Source organism: Propithecus coquereli, unplaced genomic scaffold, assembly GCF_000956105.1.
Source record: "Propithecus coquereli isolate 6110/MARCELLA unplaced genomic scaffold, Pcoq_1.0 Scaffold16, whole genome shotgun sequence".
Taxonomy (NCBI): Eukaryota; Metazoa; Chordata; class Mammalia; order Primates; family Indriidae; genus Propithecus; species Propithecus coquereli.
The window spans coordinates 9,522,774-9,545,368 of NW_012140524.1; the positions used below are offsets into that span (position 1 = coordinate 9,522,774).

The window sequence follows — 22,595 nt, forward strand, 5'->3', positions numbered from 1 at the left end:
CAGAAAGATATAAATGATTTTGTATAATGTTGATCATTCTCATTTGTAGCCAGCTTTGTTATTAAATGTTGGTGTGCTTTTTATATAATCCATTGGATATCACTTAGGTTCCTAGAAGGAATGTGTATTATTGATTTTAAACATAAATAGCCTCAGTGGAGAAGATAAGTTATATGTAAAACACCTGTTAATACCAGGCATGGAATGAAAATAAAGGGCCAAAGATAAAAACAAACAAAAAAAATGCCAACTCCTTTATAGCTACTTGATATTTCTACCATTTCCCTTATTCTTTTTATTGAGTTGGAAGGTACTCATACAGGAATTTCAAGCTTGTAGATATTTAGGAAAAGTGCTTGAAATTCTATTTTTTATTTCCATCATAACCACTTTGAATAAAAGCAGACATGCAAATATGCTGGGAGAAATTTTAGGTCTTCTTGAACTTTGAGAGAGACGTCCATTTTGGCAGAGGAGGAAGGCACACATTTGGATGAATTTACATGAGCACCTCAAATTTGGGTGCTAGTCTGAACTGCCAAACTTCAGAATTTTCACATTTTTTTGTATACCAAGGTGGGTTAAAACAGCCTGTTTGTATAAGGAGTATTTTTGAAACTGTTGACATTTGGCTACTTGTTCTTTCATGCACTGTTTTGTAGTCTTGACAGAAACTTGGTTTAACTTGCAGAGAGAAAGTGAAAGACAGAGAAAGGTGTCTATATGAAATGCCCTGGAGGGAAGCAGAACTGTAAGGCAACATTTAGGCATTGAGTGTGACACTGTATTAACCTTTTTAATGGATGTATGTAATAAAGTGACATGTAAATGGAGCACAAGGGGAGATATGACACTATATCTGGAAAAGGATAAAACAGTTGGTTGAATACTGGGCTATTATAGCAGTTTGCAAACCTTGGATAAACTCAGTCAGCGGTTGTATAATTGGTTATTCAATCCCGACCCTTGTTCACAGCTCAAAGCCAGGAACACTGAGACCTGTTGCCAATTTGAGTGAATATAGTGACTGTACTCGGCCGGGGCCTAACATTGGAGCCAGGCCTTTTCCTGTGGGCTGGTTTCCACCATGTCTGGGACTGGCTCAGTGACAGTAGGTCTTTTGTTGTGAAAGGCTGGCTGGTACTCCCCTCCTTTGCAAAATGTCTAACAGCTACACAAATATAAGAAAATAGGAAAAGGGACTTACTGTAGCTTTTCTCTCAGTAATTTAACGTGGAGTTATTAGTTTTTCTTTTCTTTTTTTTTTTGGCCCCTTTTTTGGGGAAAGTTTTGAGTTAAGTGTAAACTTAGAGTGATATAAAAGCTGCTTCTAGATAAGAATTGAACCTTGGTAGTCCCTGATTAGAAAATGATATGTATGTATGGAGAAATTTATAGTAATTTAATTCACAAAAATGGATTTCTGAGTAAGATATTTTTACTTTTCCTCTTTTCGTTCACGAAAGTTCATGTACTGAGAAGTCTGTTTTTACTGAATATCTCCACTATGACAGAAAGATATAGCGTGTTTGTAAACCTGTTATGTATTTAACTTTATAAAACAAGCACCCCACCTTCCCTGCCCAAATAAACTGGATAGAGGCCAACAAGACTAACCACTTACTGTTTCTAGTCTAGTACAGTTTGAGAAATAAATCAGTAAAGATTTTGATTTGAATATGTGGGATAAAGAATGCCCAGTCTTCTTACAGTGCCCAATTCATAAAGGAATCTTTAACGAGCTTGTAGTATTTGCCATTTAGGTGCTGCTTACTGATAGGATGACAGTTCCCAGCTGCAATCAATTATGCTTCCATTATTTCTGTTGTTTAAACATGCCTAGAAATACCAGTTACAGAGAATTCCACAAAATGTGTATAAGTTCCAAAACAAAGTAAAGAGCATATTAAAAAAGAAAGAAAACAGCTACATTTTGAAACAAGAATTTTTTTCTGAGATTTTTATAATCTTTTTGACACCCTCATCCCCTCCCTGATTCCACCTTACACACCCAGCATTTATGAAATCACACACACACAGTGTTTGATTTAATGCAAGGTTGTAATTCAATCAAGAGACTGCTGAGGTCATATAATATAAATGGCTGCAGTACTTTTTGGCTCAGTTATAGCCTTGATAATTCAGGGTTTTGTTTTTGTTAATTGAGTAGTAGTCTCCTGCTGAGGCCTGAAGTAGTGGGGAGCTCCTAAATATTTTTGACTATAAGTCACTAAAAACAATTTTAGGGTAGAAGGTGGTGGTCTGGGGGAAGGGAGTTTCTGTAATGGACAAGGGAAAAGGAAAGAGGTTATTCTGAAACCATGACAGGACAAAGGAAAAAGAAACAAATTGTTTTTGAATAGAAAATTAATCATTGAAAAAGGACTGGCTATTGTGAGGCAAACATAAAAATAGAGGGAGCATTTAACTTGAAATATATGAGAAAAAGTACTACAGAAACTCCAACAGAGGCCTTTAATGGAAAATACACCCGGCCATCTCATTATAAGTACATCCCTGGGAGCCAAGTGTTATGAGCATTAGTAAGAAGGTGGTATTATAAAAAATTGATTATAATCAAGCTTAATGTATTTAGGTTTAATAAAAGTATTGTATGGAGGTAGTGGGTATCATGGCATAATAGAGACCTCTTAGTATCGGATTGTTCATAAGCATTGTATTTCATAATGTTGATCTTCAGAGGCCTTTACTTCCTGACGGGAAAATAGGAACTTGTATTGGTAAAGAGAAGAGAGAGGATCACAGAGTTGTAGACTGGCCCCTATTAACCCCAGAAAATACAATTTAACATATATCTTATCATCTTAATCTCTCAAATATTTTTCTGGTTTATTTTATAATACAATATTGTTTATAACAAACAGATGTCTCCCTTAGGTCACTGTTTGTAATTTAGTAAATTGTAGGTGTCCAACTGGAGAGCCTAGAGCTGCTGGTGAAGAATGAATGCTTGAGATGCCTCATTAATTTAATGTAGGTAAGAGGCTGGTGGGCTTAAAGGATTTGGTAGCAGCCCCATAGAGAACTACCTAAATGTAATTCAAATAGTGTGGAATGAACTTTTTTTTCCTCTTATTTTTTTTTCCCCTGCATGCTGTGAAACCTCTCTGATCATTATTTTTTGGGTACTTTATGTGTCACAACAACAACAGAAAGGCTGAAATATGTATGAAAACAAGAGTTTCAATTAAACACAAATCAAGTGTTTTTTGAAAGGTGCTGGTTTTTAGTTTTTAAACAGCTTCCTTTGGCACAAAACTCTTCACATGTTTTGGGATTTGACTTTGTTGCTTTATAATTTCTGAGGGTGCTGAGCTATAAGCTGAACAATTTGCTAAGAAAAAAATAGAAATAAATAACCCAAGTTTTACATCTAGAATTATGGACTAAAAAATAAATTGACACCTACTGCATAATAGGAAAACCTGTTAGATTATGTATCTACTTTAATGTAATTTAACATTTTGGAAATATTCTTATAAAGAATTTAATCTCCTCATTATACAAAGTAATTTCTCTTTTGTTCTTTGGTAGCTGCCAGGGAACAATGATGCTTTTCTTTCTTTAGAAATGGAACACTTTATTTTATTTTTAATCTCATAAATATATATTTTAAGTAGCTAATATACCTTTCAGTGTTGATCGCTGTCAAGTAATAAAGATCAATTTTGATGATTATAAATTTATTGCAATGACTTACATGTTTATTTTATCAAATTTCTTAAGTTGAAATATTTGCCTTGTAAAAAAACTTGCCTTGTGTAAATTAGATAATGAGTGGCTCCCACACTTGTAATTATTTACTTGGAATGCTTGTAATTTAATAGAAGATCTCAACTCCGATTATAGGAACACTTTAATTTATAAGAATAATTCAAGTATATGTTTCTAATTTTTCCTAATTATTAGCAGGGTATTATCTGAATCTTCTTTGTGCAAGAATTACAAGAATTTTTCCAACTCGTTGGGTACACCTTCATATTCATCCTGGTGTTCAGTGTGGGTGGGAGATCGAATGTTCCATAAAAGAGACCCCATTGGGCTGAAACATACTCTGCACCTTTTTGTGAGAACTGCAACAGCTGTTCCTAGGGGTTTTCATATCCCTCAGAGAAAATTCCCAAAGGTGTAAACACCTTTGAGTCTCTGACACGTGGAACACAGACCTTCATGGTTTTAAAAAAGACCATTGCCAAGTTTGTAAAAGCTTGCTGTCTGACCCCCAGGTCAGAAAATTGGGTGGTCTTTCATTTTACTGGATTCATCCATCCTTTTGAGATGAAACACTGATCTATACCTTAATTTTTAACTGCTGGTATTTCATTGCACTTCACTAAAACCCCTAGACTGTTTTAAATAAGCTTTTTTTTAACCTTTTTAAATTTTATACTTTTAAATCATTGTATCATTAGGAAAGCATGAAATCTGCATCATAGTATGGTGAACATCCTCGGAGCCCTTCCCACACTCACCTCCTGAGATACATCCCTAATGAGAGGTTGAGTTCAAATTATATACAAATATTATAACATATATTAATTTACTAAACATACGTGTGTGAAAGAGAAAGATTTAGGCAATATATATGTATAAATTTGTGTCTTTATCATTTATTTTATATACTTGAGAGTGAAGTTATTCAGTGTTTACTTTCGGAAAGCTAAGCACAGGAGAATGAAGGACTACTTAACAGTACTCTTTCTCTTTCCTTTTCCTCCCCACCCATATTTAATTATCCTTTCAAATGTTTTTGTATCATGTTTTTCTCTCAGTTATTAGATATGAAACTTTATTCTATGGATGTTTATTGACTGATGTTTTTAAGAATATAAAATGAATAAGCAGTCAAAATGTTGGTGTCCTTAGAAATCCATGTTAATTTAATGTATTTAAGATATAGATGATTTTATTTTCTACCATAACACCCTTTTCCAGGATTAGTAATTTGTGGACTTGCCATTCCCTTAAAAAGTTTACACAGAGGATTTTCTGAATGAAGAGGACATTATCTCATTCATTCTTCTTTGATTTATGAAATTACTTGTAACATTATTCTACCATTTTTCTCTGAACCTATGCAAATTCAGTTCTCAATGATTCAGAGATGAGCCCTTGTCATTTGACTGGCATCTTAGGTTTCTCTTTTGTATTTGCTGCTTACATAAACATATCTACACCTCTATATTGTGTCTGTAGAACATTATGTTCAAGAACATATCTGTGTTTCTAATATGTGGTCAAATGATTCATGATCCCTTATTTAAGATATATTTGATTTATTTTATTTCATTTTATGTTTTAGAGACAGGTTCGTGCTCTGTTGCCCAGGCTGGAGTGGTGCAATCATAGCTCACTGCAACCCTGAACTCTCCTGGGCTCAGGCAATCCTCCCACCTCAGCCTTCCCAGTAGCTAGGACTACAGACATGGGCCACTGTACCTGGCTGATTTTTTTTTTTTTTTGGTAGAGATGGGGTCTCTCACTATGTTGCCTAGGCTGGTCTTGAACTCCTGGCCTCCCACCTTGGCCTCCCTAAGTGCTGGGATTACAAGCATGAGCAACCACATTAGGTCTGTTTAAGATTTTTAAACAAAATTTTTGATCACAATACATCAGTAAATCATCTTCATTTCCCCCCTATTTAATAGATGAAATATATACAGTATTGGCTGCTTAGTAGTTTATTACTGCATTTTACTTTGACTTTTTTTCTTGCACTTGAAATACTGCATTTCATGGAGTTTTAAAATAACAAAGTATTGGAATACGTCTGGGGTTTTTTTTAGTTGATAACATGTAATCATTACTCAAATGATAGTGTGGTGTTAGTAAAAACTTCTTTTGCCTTTCTAAGAAGAGCCCAATAGACTCTACTCTTCTAAGTCTTAGTCATTTTTAAAAAGTTTCTAATTCAGAATTTTGAAGATTTAATAGAATGTTCTTATCTATATTTTTATAACCTGAATCAATGTTTATTCATCAAGGAATTACTTTAGGTCTTAGAAAAGTTCAGATTCCTGGAACTCAAAAAAGACGTAATAAACTAGACCAGATGGTGGCATATGCCTGTAATCCCAGCATTCTGGGAGGCCAAGGTGGGAGGATCACTTGAGCCCAGACCTATAACAATGCCACCACACTCTAGCCCGGGTGGCAGAGCAAGACTCTGTCTCCAGCAAAAAAAAAAAAGAATTCGACTCTCTGGTGGCACTGGAATTTTGCATTTTAAGGAAGCTTCACTATGATTATGACCTCTACGTGGACAGGGTTCAGTTCTGTTGTGCTCTTGATCATATCCTCCATGCCTGGAAAAAACGTGTAGTACATACTCTTTGTTGAATTAATCCACTCTACTATTCTTATCCATGTATTTATCTTTTAATCTAACTTAGTAATGTCAGCGTAATTCAGTTAGTTTCTTAATTATGGACCAGATGAGACATTGCCGATAGTTTTAGAAATTATTGCCTAGTAGAATTTTTTATAGCAGGTTTGCCTGAAAAACAGAAGGTTACTTTAGAACTCTTACTATATGGCAATACTATTATACTAGCATTTAGGAAAAAAAATCTATCCACATGTTTATTTACTATTCGTTAATATAATAATTCAAGTAAGGCATTGTTATCTCTAATTTTGCTTACCTAAATGAAACACTAGGAGAGCAACTCAGAGACAGTGTAGCAATTTGAATGAAAGGTTTTGGTGTCTGGGCACAATATACGCATTTTCCTCAGGAGATGATGAGTTTCTTGAGGTGCAGAGGCCATGTCTTTTTGCCTGTCACAGCACCACGGTAGGGACTTTACCGATGATTGGTAGATAATTGAATGAATAAATGGATAGGATATGATGCCTCCAGATCTTTTGTGTCTCTGTTTGTTCACACGTGCACGTGCGTCTATGAATTGTGCAAAATAAAGAAAACGACAGTATCCTTATATGAGCTATATATTTTTAAATAGTCTGATAACTCTAATAGTATATTATACCATTAAAAACAAAATACTGGTTTTGTACATTCATTAAATTCAGAAATTAAATGAATATGTTAATAGATTGTACATGCCTAATTTTACACCCACTGCCTTTATCATTAAGAATGTTAAGTCTTTGGTGATATAGGAAAACAAAAAACCACAATGCATTTTTCTCTTTTTCTATTTACCCAGGCTTTTAAAAAATTTTGGGTGTTTTGTTTTCTTATAGTTTGTTTACTTCTTTTTTATCTTCTTTCATTTGTCCCCTTTTAAAGAGAACACTTACAGGTTGCTTTTTTTGCTGTTCTGCATTTTTGGGAGTCACAGCATATCATAGCTAACACATGACTGCCGGTGTCATTGTCGGTGAGATTGTGTCTAAGCTTGTGAACATTAAATGCCCTTTTGCAAATTAAAGTATTGTATTTTCTCACCTAAAATTACTCTAAAAATGACACAATTCAAAATTTATGAAAGGTTATAAGAAACCAAATATAACAACTTGTTAAGGCAGATGGACTACTTTGGTTGAGAAGGCTATGTGTGTGCAAATGTTTAAGCAAATCAGAGGATATTTTTCTTAATTTTTAAATCTGATACTGTGTATTAGAACGTAAAAGTATAATTTGAATTATAACTAGCTTTTCATCTCAACTATTTAACTACCTACATATGACAATCTCTGATTTATCATATGAATCGTGTCAGCTTTTATTGTTCATATCTTTTCAGGCATCTGGCAGGCTGAGATTATGATTTATTTTCACATATGTTGTGATAGAGAAGATTCAGGATGTGTAGTGGTTTAGCATCAGGCTGTATGTTCTTTAATTCTCACTTCCAGTTGTAAAACATTCTGTCATATATTTAAAGTATTGGTATTCTTATTCTAATGTATGTTAAGTGGTTTTCTATTTCTATACTCTTTGTATCTCCTCTGTCTTCACCACCACCACCCACTTTCACAATTTTGAGCAACAATAACAAAATTCTACAAATATGATCATGAATTTTCATTTTCATCATGGTCTAGATATCTAATTAAATGAATGATTTTGTGAATACATCCTTTATAGTAGGATAATTCCTTCGTTTATAATTCAAATACATATTTAGGTAGTTCTTTGTTAAATGTATCAATAGGCTTTATATATATGCCTACTGATATTGTTTATAAACTTGTCTTATGAAATTGAAGAGTTTGTTTTGAGTATTTCTAATTCTCATATACCTTATGCTTTAATTTATAGTTTATAGTACTTATGGTATATCTTTTCTACTTTTCTTTCTTGTTCCACCTCACACATATACAATTAAGAAAATACTATTTCAAATGGAATATATGGAAAATAACAGTTACTAAAAACGGTCTCTAAGAAAGTTGGTTATTTGATGGATTAAACAATAAAAATAGTCATGAAAATGTTTTGTAAGAAATATTTTAACTTTTATAAATTGACTATTATGGATGCATCATAAGCATCTTTCCTCCCAATTTTCTTTCTATCAAGTTGCTTTGGCTTTTCTCTTCTACCCCTCTTTCCTTAGTAACCCTTTTGCTTCCTCCACTTTCCACTCTCACCCCTCTCATTGTAACTAATGGCTAGAAGTTGATTCACGTCTCCCCACCCACACTTTGCTGACATCATAAATTATTCGGATCCAAATGGACAATATTCATTAGCTGTGCACTTTACTGAAAGAGCCTTTACTGAAGAGTGCTGCACTCTCCCATTTTTATTAAAAGTTAAAATGCTTTTGCTGTCAGGGAGGTTGGGTGAGTTAGCCATGATAGAGAACAAGGCTACAGTGCTAATATATAAAAATAATAACTATTACCATTGGTTGAATGACCCTGGGAAAAGAGCACTACAAAGCTATTTGTTTTTCCCTTTCACTTGTCATCAGCACTGGCTTAAAAGCTTTAGATATTGTTGGGAACCTAATAGAACCTTTGGAAAGTTAGAAAGACAACTATCAAAAAAAAGCAGGCAAAGATTAGTTGAGTAATTTTGTATATGTGTACTGTTTGGGGACTTTTCATACATTAACCTAATGGAAAAGAAACCTTTGTCCTTCATACTTCTACGTCCCTTATTTATCATCTCTGTTGACGCAATTCACCTGAAGAAGTCTTAGGATGGACTGGTAGATGACCAAGGAAACTAAGGATAGTGGATCATTATCATTAAAATGGGTACAAATAGAACTATTACTCTTTGATGAAACTTTGGATTTCTTGGTAGTTATAGTGACAGGCAAGACGAAACGTATGTATATATATTCTATTTGATTTTTTAAGTCATTCTCTTGAGTTTTTGCATACTAAGTTATAGTTTTAATGTTAGTCAATATTTTTAGGTATTACTTTGTGCCTGGTATTGTTTTATGTGCTTTACATAAATAATCTCATTTAATTCCTACAGCAAACAAGCACTGTTATTATTCTCTTTTACAGGTGAGTAAACTGAAACATAGAGAGGTTAAATTACTGTACTTTCCAAAGGTCACAAAACTAGTAAGCAGTGGAGTCAGGTTGTATAACATTAAATTTTTTTTTATATTTAGTAGTAAAACACAAAGGAGATTTTATATATGAGGAATAACTTTTTGCAATTATATGTTGAAATGCTGCCTTCAAGTAACTTAGGTCATTTTTGCTGGGATCTAATATTTGAAACAAGAACAAAACAAAGAGCTGTAGTCTATACAGAAAATGCAATTACTTTCTAAGTGATAGAGTGCATGAATCAATCATTTATTCTATCATTCACAAATTATATTTATCTTTTACATGGAGATTTTGTGTAGATAATATAGAGCTATCTTGTGAGTAGTAAACCCAGGGTTATTGGTATATAGCAATTATACCATATTGATTATGGCATGTTTAACCATGTGATGAAAAAATATTCACCTAACGTGTGATATAACATTGGGCATAATTAAGGCAGTATGTTAATAGTTTCAGCTGGTGCAATAAGAGAATGTAAGCCTGTAACTAATTATTTAGGTATTGCATATTCCAAACACTACACATTAAAAATTTCAAAACTTGAGTCAGGAAAAGACTTTTTTTTTCTTGTTAATAAGCTCTTATTAACTTTCAAGTGGAAACAAACAAGTATTTTGGCAATACTAAAAGTAAAGTATTTCCAGAAGTATTTCCAAAGTAAAGTATTTCACTTCAGGATAATTACATATAAAAATAAAGCTTATAGAAATCCTAGTGCTATGGAATTTCAGATGTGTTTCTATTGTGTGTTGTAGTATATGGGGTTTTTTGTTTTGTTTTGTTTTGCTTTTTGTTTGTTTTTTAAGAGATGGAGTCTCCCTATATTGCCTAGGCTGGAGTGCAGTGGCTATTCACAGATGTGACCATAGCACACTGCAGCCTCAAACTCTGAACTCCTGGCTTCAAGTGATCCTCCAATCTCAGCCTCCCAAATAGCTGGGAGTACAGATATATTCATTTCCTAGAAGAACTTGACATTTCTAGTGGCATACTAATTGTAGTGCTCAGTAAAGGAGACTGTTACAGGGCCTTCTAAGTCTTTAGTGTACCAATAAATTTCCAGACATACAAAAGTCTTTATTAACTTACACTGTTATTTAATGTTTGACCCAAAATGTCTATATATGCAGCTACTATCAACATGAATTAAACTGTTACTGATATATGATTTCCAGGTTTAAGCTGATACTCACATCAAAAATAATTTTATTATTATCAGTAATTGAATAATTAAATTATTTAATTGACATATATTGAATATTCATTCAATAGCAACGTATTAAACTGTAATGAGCTTTTTGAAGAAAAATATATTTTGTTCAGTGCACTAACTGGCATTTATCCTTCAGTTTCATGGGGCTATCAGTTGAAAGCTTCCAAGAGTAGACTATTGAGTTTAACAGTACCTAATTCTAATAGAGATTATTCAGTTAATAGTGCCTAATTCTAACAGAGATTAGCCACCAGAACCACCTATCATATAATTACTAACTAAAACTAAATGAGGTGAATAAAGCGGAACTAAAATTTCATTTTTCAAAAGTTTGGCTCTTTATTAAAAGAACTTACGTAGTGTATGGTATATTTAAGAGAACACTAAACTGGGAATTAGGCTTCAAGCTCTGCCTTTATCTTTAATTAGAGTTGTGATATTAAGCAAGTTATTTAACATTTCCAATTTATAATTTTTCAGTCTGTGAAATGAAGAGTTTTGTCTAAAATAGCTATTAACCTAAATTGTATTGAGCCATACACAGACATCTCCCAACACTAATTTCCTTGGCCAGATACTTAAAGAATGCTATATAATCCATAACTTGCTTAAAAATTGGCACTCTGTTAGTATATAAAAAGATTTAAATATTATAGAAAGGAAATCTAAATTTGTTTAGTGTTAATTTGATTTGCATGACAATGGAATGCTTATTTTGTTTGAGTAGCCAAATAATTATGTTCCATTTGTGTCTGATAGGTGTTTTAATAAATTACTTTTATGAAATGCTTATCTAAATACAAAGATCTTTCCGGCTGTAAAATTCTGCTTCTGTGACATAGAATCTACATATGCTTTTACTTTTTTACTTCAAAGGAGGTATTGGTATATTTTGAAATCTAGCTGTATTATTGTTCCTTCTAAAAGACAACTCCCATTCCTAAATGTGTACACTATCACATGTCAAGAATAACACAGCTTAGTTTAAGCTACAAAATTCAAGTATAAACAGTGGTAGATTTGGTATGACCTAACTCCTGGGACTTTGTTTAAAAAGTCAAATATTATACATACATATTTTTTGCTTGTTCGATTTTTCAATGAGCTCTGCCACAGCAGCTGAAGAGAGATTAAGAAAAAAAAAACCTACATAAACACAAAGCAAAAACCTGAGCTTGTGTGTAAAGCTACTGCACTGGAGCGAATGTGGTTTAATTCTTGGCACTGGCAGCTTGTTGGAGAATTACAATATGTTGGCATGAGTCTCTAGGTCTCATTGTTCCAGATGAGGGAGTCAGTCTTAAGAGTGTTTGGCACTGAAGGGAAAAAGGAGTGAGAGTTGTAGAGAATGAACAGGCCCTAGAGAGGCAGGATGCTGTTGTAACAATGGCTGGCACAGTTGGGGGGGCCATTCACTGGTCGGGATTGCCATAGGCATTGATGTGAAGAAGCATATGTGAGCAAAGGAGACAAGGATGAGAAGGAAAAGCAGGCAAATATATCTTTCTTTGGCAGAAAGAAACAATGATAATTCAATTAGACTCATCTCAATATCAGTGTGTTGACTGATGAAGGATATCTTCCATTTCTTATTTATCTTATATCTTATTTCTTAACATTTATTTTATTTTCTCTTTTAAAATATATGCATTTACCTTTCCCCTCAAGAGATAGATCCCTTGAATTAAGAGAACCTGGTTTTGTATCCCATCTGTTCTATTAATAGTTTCTGACTAGGTGATGTTGAGCAAAGAATTTTTCTCAGTCTTAGTTTTCTTGTCTGCAAAATGGATATAATAGCTACGTATGCCACTGACAAAATTTTTATATCTTGCAGCATTCTGTAAACTGAAATGCTATGCAAATAATTATTAACTCTCATTTTAATATAAGGAGCCTTAGTTCTTCTTTTGAAGGTAATAATACTCTAGGCTTTGGGAGAATGAAATCTCAGGGGAAGGGGATCTGAGGGGTTTTAACATAAATATATTTAAGTTAAAAACATGATACATTTTAACACGAAAATAATGGAAACTCCATAATTCGAGCGTTTGCAAATAACTAAGCACACAACATAACATATTCGTAGTACAAAGTACAATTCTATGTGTTTTTTAATCTTATTTTAGAAAATTAAACGTTTAATAGATCAGAACTATATCTTTTACTCCATAAGCAGTGAAGCAGCGCTTATATAATTGTTTCAAATTTTACTTTATTCATATTCATATATTAACAAACAGGCACATTGTAAATATTGGGCTCTTGCCATTTGGTCTGTACATTCCTAATCATGAATTTTCTATGGAATTTTTATCATTTTCAGAAAAATTCAGTTACTGCTACATGTCCGTTTATTTCACTCATTATTGTGAGATAATCTCTTACCATTGTCTCAGGAACTACCGACGGAAACAAATAGAAACTGTAGCAGTCAGTAAAATGGGAGATGTTGATTTGCTCGAAGCTCTTTGTTATACAGAAATTCAGATAAAGAAGTGAAGTAGGTGAAGTGAAGTGCTTATGGTGCTGTCCCCTCCATACCCCCTCCACCAAAGCTAGCCGGTGTCGCCATCTTGGGGAGAACCCAGGTTGTTGGACTTATAGCCCAATATTCCTTCCACAATATAAGTAAAATAAAACCCTGTTACTGTATATCTCTGCCATATGGTCATAGAGTACCATTAAATTGTCCAGAGTTCTAGAGTGCAAAGTCATATAGTTGGACTACACTCTAAGGATAATAAGAACTGTAAAAAATTCTGCCTTTTAATCCCAAAATTGCTGCTCATATATACATGTCACCCGAGAAAATTTACATTTTCAAGTTTTTACTTCATCCATTCAATGGAGTTAATAAGAAGAGTTTTTCCCTACTATCCAGGAGTGTTTTGTAGATTAAAGGAGAGTATGTGCATGTCTGAGTCCTTTTTGTGTTGCTATAAGAGAATATCACAGACTGGGTAATTTATAAAGAAAATAAATTTATTTCTCACAGTTCTGGAGGCTGGGAAGTCTCATATCAAGGTGCCAGCATCTGGTGAGGGCCATGTTGCTACGTTTTCCCATGGCAGAAGACAGGACAAGAGAGTGCATGCACCAGAGACAGAATTTACAACTTGTTTTTTTTTTTTTTTTTTTTTTTTTTTTTAGACAGAGTCTCTCTCTCTCATGACTTGGTTAGAGTGCACTGGCATCATCATAGCTCATTGCAGCCACAAACTCTTAAGTTCAAGCGATCCTCCTGCCTCAGCCTCCTGAGTAGCTGGGACTACAGACTCGAGTTACCATGCATGGCTAATTTTTCTATTTTTGTGTACAGGAGGGGTCTTGCTCTTGCTCAGGCTGGTCTGGAACTCCTGGCCTCAAGCAATCCTCCCACCTTTGCCTACCAAGTGCTAGGATTATTGGCATGAGCCACCATGCCCAGCCTGAACTTATAACCTTTTTATGATTGGCATTAATCCATTCATGAGGCTGAAGTCCTCATGACCTAAATATTTCCCATTCATCCCCACCACCCAACACTGTTGCACTGGGGATTAAGTTTCCAACACTTGCTTTTTAGAAGACCCATTCAAACCACAGCATTCCTTCCTGGGTGCCCAAAATTCATGTCCTTCCTACATGCAAAATACATTCATTTCATTCCAATAGCCTTAAAAGTCTTAAGTTGTTTGAGTAACAACTCAAAAATCCGAAGTCCAGAGTCTCGTCTAGATCAGTGATAGGTGAGACTCAAGGCACAGTTCATCCTGAGGCAAGTTTCTCTTCATCTATGAGCCTGTGAAATCAAAATAATTTATCGAATTACAAAATAAAATTGTTGGGTCAGGTGTAGGATAGGCATTTCCATTCCAAAAGGGAGAACTAGGCAAGAAGAAAGGCGTAACTGGTGCCAAGTAAGTACAAAACCCAACAGAAAAAACTTTAAGTCTTTTAGCTGGAGAATATATCTTTAAAGCTGGAGAATAACCTTCTTTGACTCCTTACTCTGAATCCTGAGTACACTGGGATGGGGACTGGGCCCCCAAAGCTTCTGGCAGCCCACCCCTATAGTTTTGCTGGGTACAGGACATGCCACAGGTCTCACAATTTGGCATCTCATGCCCGCACCTCTCCCAGGCTGGAGTTTCATGCTGGCAGGTCTACAGTTCTGGGGTCTCTGTAGCAGTTCCGCTAGGGCATTCCACTTAATGGGGGTTTGTCTGTGGTGGCTCTTTGCCTGCAACAAGTTTCTGCCTGGGCCTCCAGGCTATTCAGTACATCGTTTGAAATCTAGGTGGAGGCCAGCCGCCATGGCCCCTCAGCTTGTACACTCCTGTGCTTCTGCAGTCAGCACCACATGGACACTGCCAAGGTTTACAGCTTGTACCTTTCGGAGGCAGTGGGTTGAGCCATGCCTGGGCCTGCTTGAGCCACTGCTGGGGCAGCAGAGGAGCACTGTGCTGGAATGCAGGGAGCCAAGTCCTGGGGCCCCGGGTGCCAAATGCTGAGGTCCCTTGGTCATCTTTGAAAACCTTGCCCTCAAGTCCCTGCTCTGGGCCTGTGATGGGAGGTCACAGGTCAAAGATCTCTGAAAAGCCTTCCAGAGCTTGATGTATAGCACCTGGCTCTCTTATATCCATACTAACCTGTTTAGCAAAGGGTTGCTTTGGCCACACCCTTGGTTTGATCTCCTAAACACTCCTTTTTACTCTTTATACAGCGAGGCTGCAAATTTCTCAAATCTTTTCATTCTGTTTCCCTTTTAATTATAATTTCAGTCTTTAGGTAATTTCTCTATGCTCACGTCTTACTCTTACTTACACCGTTCTACCTTCCAGAAATCCCTTGAGCATGGACATAATTCAGCCAAGTTCTTTGCCACCTGGTGACAAGGATGGCCCTTACTCCAGTGTCCAATACCTTGTTCCTCATTTCCTTCTGAGCCCTCACCAGAATTGCCCTTAATGTTCTCTCTTCAAGAAAATCTAGGCTTTTGCTAGCTTGCTCCTCCAGATCCTTCCAGGCTCTACCCATTACCTAGTTCCAAAGCCACATCCACATTTTCAGCTATTTGTTATTACAGCAGCCCCACTTCTCAGTACCAATTTTCTGTCTTAGTACATTTTGTGGTGTTATGACAGAATACCATAGACTGGATAATTTATAAAGAAAATAAACTTATTTCTCACAGTTCTGTAGGCTGGCAAGTCCAATATTAATTAAGTTGCTAGCTGGCGAGGGCCTTCACTGCCATGGCCTTCTACCGTGGTAGAAGGCAGAAGGGCAAGGCAGCAAGTTCATGGGAGAACTTGAACTTGCAGTCTGAAGCCTTTTTATAATCAGCATTAATCCATTCATGAGGGTGGAACCCACTTGACCTAAATATCTCCTGTTGGGCCCCTCCTCCCAACACTATTGCATTGAAGATTAAATTTGCAACACATACTTTTTGAGAGACCCATTCTAACCACAGCAGTGTGTGCTGGAAAGAGCAAAAACTTCAGGATCCAGTGTTATAGCCTTACCAGGTTCATTGCCTGCTGCTCAAGAGGAAGCCAATACACTGAGACAGCAGGCATTATAACCGAGAAAGAGTTTAATATCACAGGCGCCATGCAAGGAGAGAGGAGGAAGTTCTCAAATCCATCTCCCCTGGAATTTGGCAGAAAGGGCTTTTAAAGATAGTTTGGTGGACAAGGGACTAGGCAATTGGGTTTGCTGATTGGTTGGGTTCGGGGTGGAATCGTAGGAGTGTAGAAATTGTCTTCTTGTACTGAGTCAGTTCCTGGGTGGGTTTGGCAAGATTGAGTCAGTTCCTTGGTATAGGCTGCTGATATGGGTGGGTCAGCTATGTACCAGAATGCAGGACCTGGAAGATCTCTCAGAAACTATCCTTGGGTTTCACAAGGGTGATGTAATCTATGGGAGCAATGAAGAAAGCTAAGAATCTTTATGACCATCAGCCGTATGACTCCTGAGTAGTAAGCAATTATAGGACAGCATGCTAGGGAACAATGGCTGGTTATATATATTTCTCCTACCACAGTTGCCACCTTGTAGCCCCTTATTAATTTTATAAAGGGTTGTTTCACAATAATTTCAATTTAGCTACATATTGGGCAAGTCATGATATTTCCGTAAGCTTTGGTTTCTTATTAATAAATGCTAAAACTGACACACTAATATTTAATTTAGAAGATTATTTTGAGAAATTTGAGATACCACATGTAAGGACATGGTATGCTGCTGAGAACTTAGTGCATAAAATAATAGTTATTATCATTTTGTTGTCTATAAGAGAGTCAAGAATGTGTAGCAGAAAAACTCACTTAGTTCAAGACCTCAATTCTGCCCATTACATTTTATGGAATCTCAGACCAGTCCTTTTTTTCCTTTGTGCTTCTTTGTTTTTTGTTTTTGTTTTTGTTCTTTTAACCTGCAACATAAATGCAACAACACAATCCAAGTCTTCAGTTAGTTGCTATGATTAAATAAGAGAATACAGGTAAAAACATATAGCATAGTTCCTGGCACGTAGGCTGCTCAATAAATGTATTTGAATCTAAATTTAAAGTATATACCTCATCCACATTTTAAGTATTAGTGTCTTTTTTCATCCACAGAGATGACAACCTTGAGTTAGATATGTTTCTGATTTTATATTTTTCAAATAATTTGGTCTTAAAGAAGTTATTCATTTTTCTATAGTGTATGCTAAAAGTCAGGTACTTGAAAAAACTGGCTCAGTATGTGAGCCTTATATCTTTATGCTAGTTAATAAAGAGGCCAGGAATGTTCTGCAGGTTTCAGAAATCTGGCTGCTGTTTCTTTAACTCTGAAACTTAGACAGAAGACTTCTGTTTCTTTATGAGCACACTACAGTGAATATTTTGTCTAGCTGCAGGGGACAAGCTTTGTCATGGACTTTGCAGACAATAGCCTTAAAAGTAAAATGGTCTGCTTTTGGTGCCTGGAGGTTCAGGGGCCTATTGTTAGTGCACAATGGATTTCTATTGCTGCATTCCTGCTTTGCAAAGGTTTGTTAGCTTTTAATGACTGACAGTACTCTATTGCAAATACCATATTGGCTGTGCCCTGTTTACATGCTACTCAAGAATTTTTGTAGAGTGCTGGAAAAAAGAAACAGTAGTGTTTGTTTGACCTACTCTGATAAGGTTGAAGAAATAATTTCACTCACAAAGTATTTACTGGGAATGTAGAAACATTAGAAATCTTTGCAGAAGTATTTTAAAGTTACTTTTGAAACCTCAATGAATAGAAATATTGATTACAGTATGAATATATTTACTGTGTTTTATTACCTATAGAATTGCCATTTCTATTTTTGAAACAATATGATAGAGAAATAGGGATATTTTAAGAAAAAGTAGAAGTAAATTCTTCAGAATCTTTTTTTCCTTAAATGAGAAAACTATTAAACTGTTAAAAAGGAAAAACTGCATTCCACACATTCCATAGGTGATTTTGCACATAATAATTGTGGTATATGTATATGTATTTGCACCATACCTATAGACTATGTAAAGGGAGTAATCATTCAGAGCTTTTCACCATTTTATTGTCCACAAGTTTTTGACATTTGAGAAAGAAGTCTTCCATGTTGTCACATTTTTTTCAAGGAAAATTGCACCACCGCTTTATTGAAAACTCCACCAGAGGCTCTGTGACTCTGATAGCTGATGGCTATAAGATGGGGCACTGTAAAAAGTAAATAGCATTAGCTAAAGATGATGATGAAGACTCCTTAAAATGTATTTTACTGTGGGGAAAATTAACCAGTTTCTAATAATCTTATGGTCTCTAGGCCAGACACTCCCTTTAATAAGTTAACATGTACTCCCTGTTATGTGCCCGGTGGGGGGTAAGCAAATGCCTGAACACAAATACACATAAACACTAATGTAGAGAATGGCAGTGTATGTCTTAGATCCAGAGAGTAAGTGTGCGTATTGTTATTTAGATGGAGCATACTGGGACACTTATCTTTTAGTACATTCCATTTTTTAACTGAATGCAATGCTAATCAAGGGATTGAAAGCCATTGTAATTGTGTACCCATCTAAATGCTGACAAGAATATACAGTTATATTGTTTGAAACTGAGTTTAATGTTTGGAAGTTTTTATTAGCATTTATATTTACTTATACATTAAAATTCAACACAGAAGGAAAAGTCCAAACCCATGTGATATATAGAAACAAATACCAGACTAAACCATAACCTTATTCTCTAAAATGTGTGTGCCCTGTCCAATACAGGGCATTTTAAAAGAGTATGATACAAATCTGAAATAAGCAAATGATAGGTTTCCATTGCAGGCATTACTCACTTCTGTAGATTTTGAAATCTTTTTAAAGCTTCTTTTATACCAACTTTTTTTTTTTCAGTGTTCGAAATACTGGCAAATCTTGCCACAGTGTGCTTACCACCACACGATGTTAAACACATATTATAAAGTGGATGTAATTGTAAACACACAGAGGGATATAATTACATGTAGCAGATTTAAGAGCTAATTCTTTGCTTTTTTTTTTTACTCTGCATTTTATCAACATAATTATTTTTTGACTGCAGACTAACACCCTGAAATTGACAAGCATCCATTATAGCAAGAATTTGTTCACCAAATTGAAAAACAATGAACTGCAGGTTTATATTAAAGGAGCTTAGGATATTTCACCCCAAAATATGACTCCTTGGTATTTTGCATTGAGGCCCTTCCAGATAAAAAGGCATTGCGAGGGGCTTTCACTCTATCTGCATAAACCAGCCTGACCTGATCAAAAGATCAAAGGGGCAATTGACTCTTCCCTTCCTCTCCCTGCTGTTTCAGTATATTGCCAGAAAACAAAACAAAACAACAACAACAAGAGATCAAGAATGCAACCAGACCTGGCCCAAATCATTTAAATATAATGCCTGTCTCTCAGGTTAATTTAATTTGCAGTGAGAATCATTTACAAGTCAATGTGTTTCCCCCATCCATTTGTCCTTCCTAGCACCATTTGTCACCTCTAAACAGAATTACCTGTATTCCTTATTTCCCAACCCCACTATAAAAATACCTGGATCCCAGTGGGATATTGGTTAATCGCTTTGTGATTCTCCCCATGTGTATGGTAAATAAACCTTTCTCTTATTAATCTGCCTTAATTGTGAATTGATCTTTCAGTGAACTTTTAGGGGAAAGGGCAAGTTTCCCCTCACCCCTGCAATGTACCCATTGTCATAAAGAATTAGTATAGCTTTGTTCTGCAAGAGGAAAAAGCTAATGATTTTGAAATAGTAGGTGACAAAACACATTCTTTTTTTCTGCCCCTGTTATCAGTTTTTGGATGAAGCCATTATGAACTGGGGCTGGAATAGAGATGGCCTTATTTTTAGCCGAGAGACTTTTAATAATGAGCTCCATTGTAAAGATAGTCATATTGTTTTGCTTACATTTTTTTTTCTTTGCTTAGAAACCCCCAGTATCGAAAAGCTACTCTCAAAGGACTGGAAAGACAAGCTTCTTGCAATGGGATCAGGGAACTTTGGCGAAATAAAAGGTAATGTATATGTGGTTATTTTTGATCCAAATTGTACCAAAATGAAGTTGGTATTTAGGAATATTAATGGTGATAATGTACTTCTGCTCCCAACCCATCCTGCTTCAAGCAGTCTCTATGTTTGGTATTTCTTCTTTCCATATGTACCAGGGTTTTTATTTTCTCTCTTTGTGCCTTATCGGATAAATGGTTTATTATTTTTAACAGAATAACCCCACTATGTCTTTAACAGGCTTTGATTTTCATCTTTCATTTAATTTAAATAATTTATTTCATAAGTAGGAATGAACCTATAGCAAAGTTACAAATTACATCTTTATAAGATGATTTTATATATTCTCCATATTGGAAATATGCAGGTATATAATCTACATTTAAAACCAGAAATGATGAATGAAGAAGGCATAAAAAAGGTTGTTTTGTACCAGTAAGGGCAATGTTTTCTCTTTGTTTGAATCAGCTATTACATCCAACTAAGAAAAATTCTGTATAAAGTACAGAAGATACTGAATATTCATACCTGAATAAACTGCTACTAATAACAAGGGGAAAAGATTTAATTTCCTCATATAAAAATATAAGCAAATGATCCTTTTAATTAAAAATGTGTTTTCTCAAAACATGGTGGGTTTTCAGAAAACCCAAATCTATGGTTTTCTATGTGTGGCCAATAAGACACTTAGGATTCTGAGTCTGAGTTCTAAGGTGGGATTAAGTTTGAGAAACTCAAGATACTTTGTCATCAATATTAAAATATTTAGTTATTAATATATATTATTGTGTATACTTTTGGTAGGGGCTGAATACGTATTTAAACATCACCAGATTTATATTAATATACATGTATAAATATGAGTATAAGTAACTCTTTTGCACGTGCATGTCTGTGCAAGAGTTCTCCCAGTCAGAGAGGCAGCTGACTCTCTTGTCTCTACTCCATCATTGTGTCCTGGAGAAAGGCAAAGTATCAATCTTATCAAATGTTAGGCCTACATAACATTAACATCTGGATACTCAGAAACTTCCAGAAAATGTTTGACGGACTATTTCATTTTTCATGCAAATAATTTGAAATTACATATATTTAGGCTATGATTAATTCTGAATGGGTGACCAGAGATTGAATGAGTGCTAATCAACAAATTTGGTGAGGAAAATCTATAATGGAATCAGAGGAATAATTAATGTGCCTTAAAGAGCTTAAAGACAAAGTTTAAGGAGAACTGAGAAGTTTCATTTTCAGAGACAGTAGGTGCTTTATATTATTTTGATGGATTTTAACCCATTTGCACCTGAGGCATAGGATGTATTCTCCAAGGTTCTTTACCACTCACCTAGGTAATAACTGAGAGTAGAGCAGAAAAGGCTGCCTTTTCCAAGCCTGTGATCTCATTCCATTGGAAGGCAAATATTTTTTCCCCTCCCTTGTTTTCCTTCACAAGTCAAACCTAAAAGCAGCAACAGCAGTGATAACAAGCTTAGAGGAAAGCTCAGCTGTCCTTTCAGGCTTGCCTGAGGGGTTAGTTTAGGAAGCTACAGTACAATCGCAAAAGAAGTTTCTGTCTTTAATTTCGAGTTTTTCAAGCTTCACATTCAGAGCACAAGTTTGGTTATTGTCCTCTGGTTCTGTTCAAAAAGCTGTTTTCTGATGCATTTTAAAAGCAACTGAAGGTCTTTCTTCTGTTCGGGACATGGTTATTAGGTGCTCAGCTCAGGTTTGGCAGTAAACTGGAAAAATAGCGCTGGGTTACTTTTCCTTCTGACTGCCCATGACAGTTGCAATTACTATCCATTGTTCATAGGTGGCTAGAAAGTGGAGAGTATACAATAGTGTATTGCCCTCTGGGTGTAAATGAATTTGACTTAAAGGTTCTTGGGGGGTCAGGCACGAAGATTATGTAGTGCCCAGGAATGTAGTTTTCATGCCACTTCAGAAGTTAGACAGGAACAATGGTTTAGTTGTTTGGGCAGCTACTTTTTATGAGGCAAGTAAAGGTGTGAGCTTTGGTACTCAAACAGTGTTTTTTGTTGGGGAGAGAAGGATAAGTCCGAGCTTTTTTTAAAATCTGAAAATATTGATTTATTGCATTATTAGATGATTTATTAATAATAATTCAAGATAATGACTTTGAAGAGCACCTTTGAGTATGTTAGGATGTTTAGAGTATTTACAGGATCTTATTGTGGATTGAAACTTTTCTCCTCCATTTACAGTGGTCAGTTTTCATTTAAATTTTAATTAGTTCCGGAAATGTGTGAATGAGTGAGTGTGTGTGTGTGTGTGTGTGTGTGTGTGTGTGTGTGTGTGT

General features: G+C 35.3%; 1 protein-coding gene across 5 annotated transcripts in view; it reads left to right on the forward strand.

The window, feature by feature from the left end:
* Positions 1 to 22,595, forward strand: part of SOX5 (SRY (sex determining region Y)-box 5) — an 894,001-nt gene that overhangs the window by 548,766 nt on the left and 322,640 nt on the right. For all 5 annotated transcript variants that reach the window (XM_012641046.1, XM_012641047.1, XM_012641045.1 and 2 more), the window contains one exon: positions 20,200 to 20,286. In XM_012641046.1, coding sequence (XP_012496500.1) covers positions 20,200 to 20,286 — 87 coding nt within the window. The remainder of the gene's footprint in view (positions 1 to 20,199; positions 20,287 to 22,595) is intronic.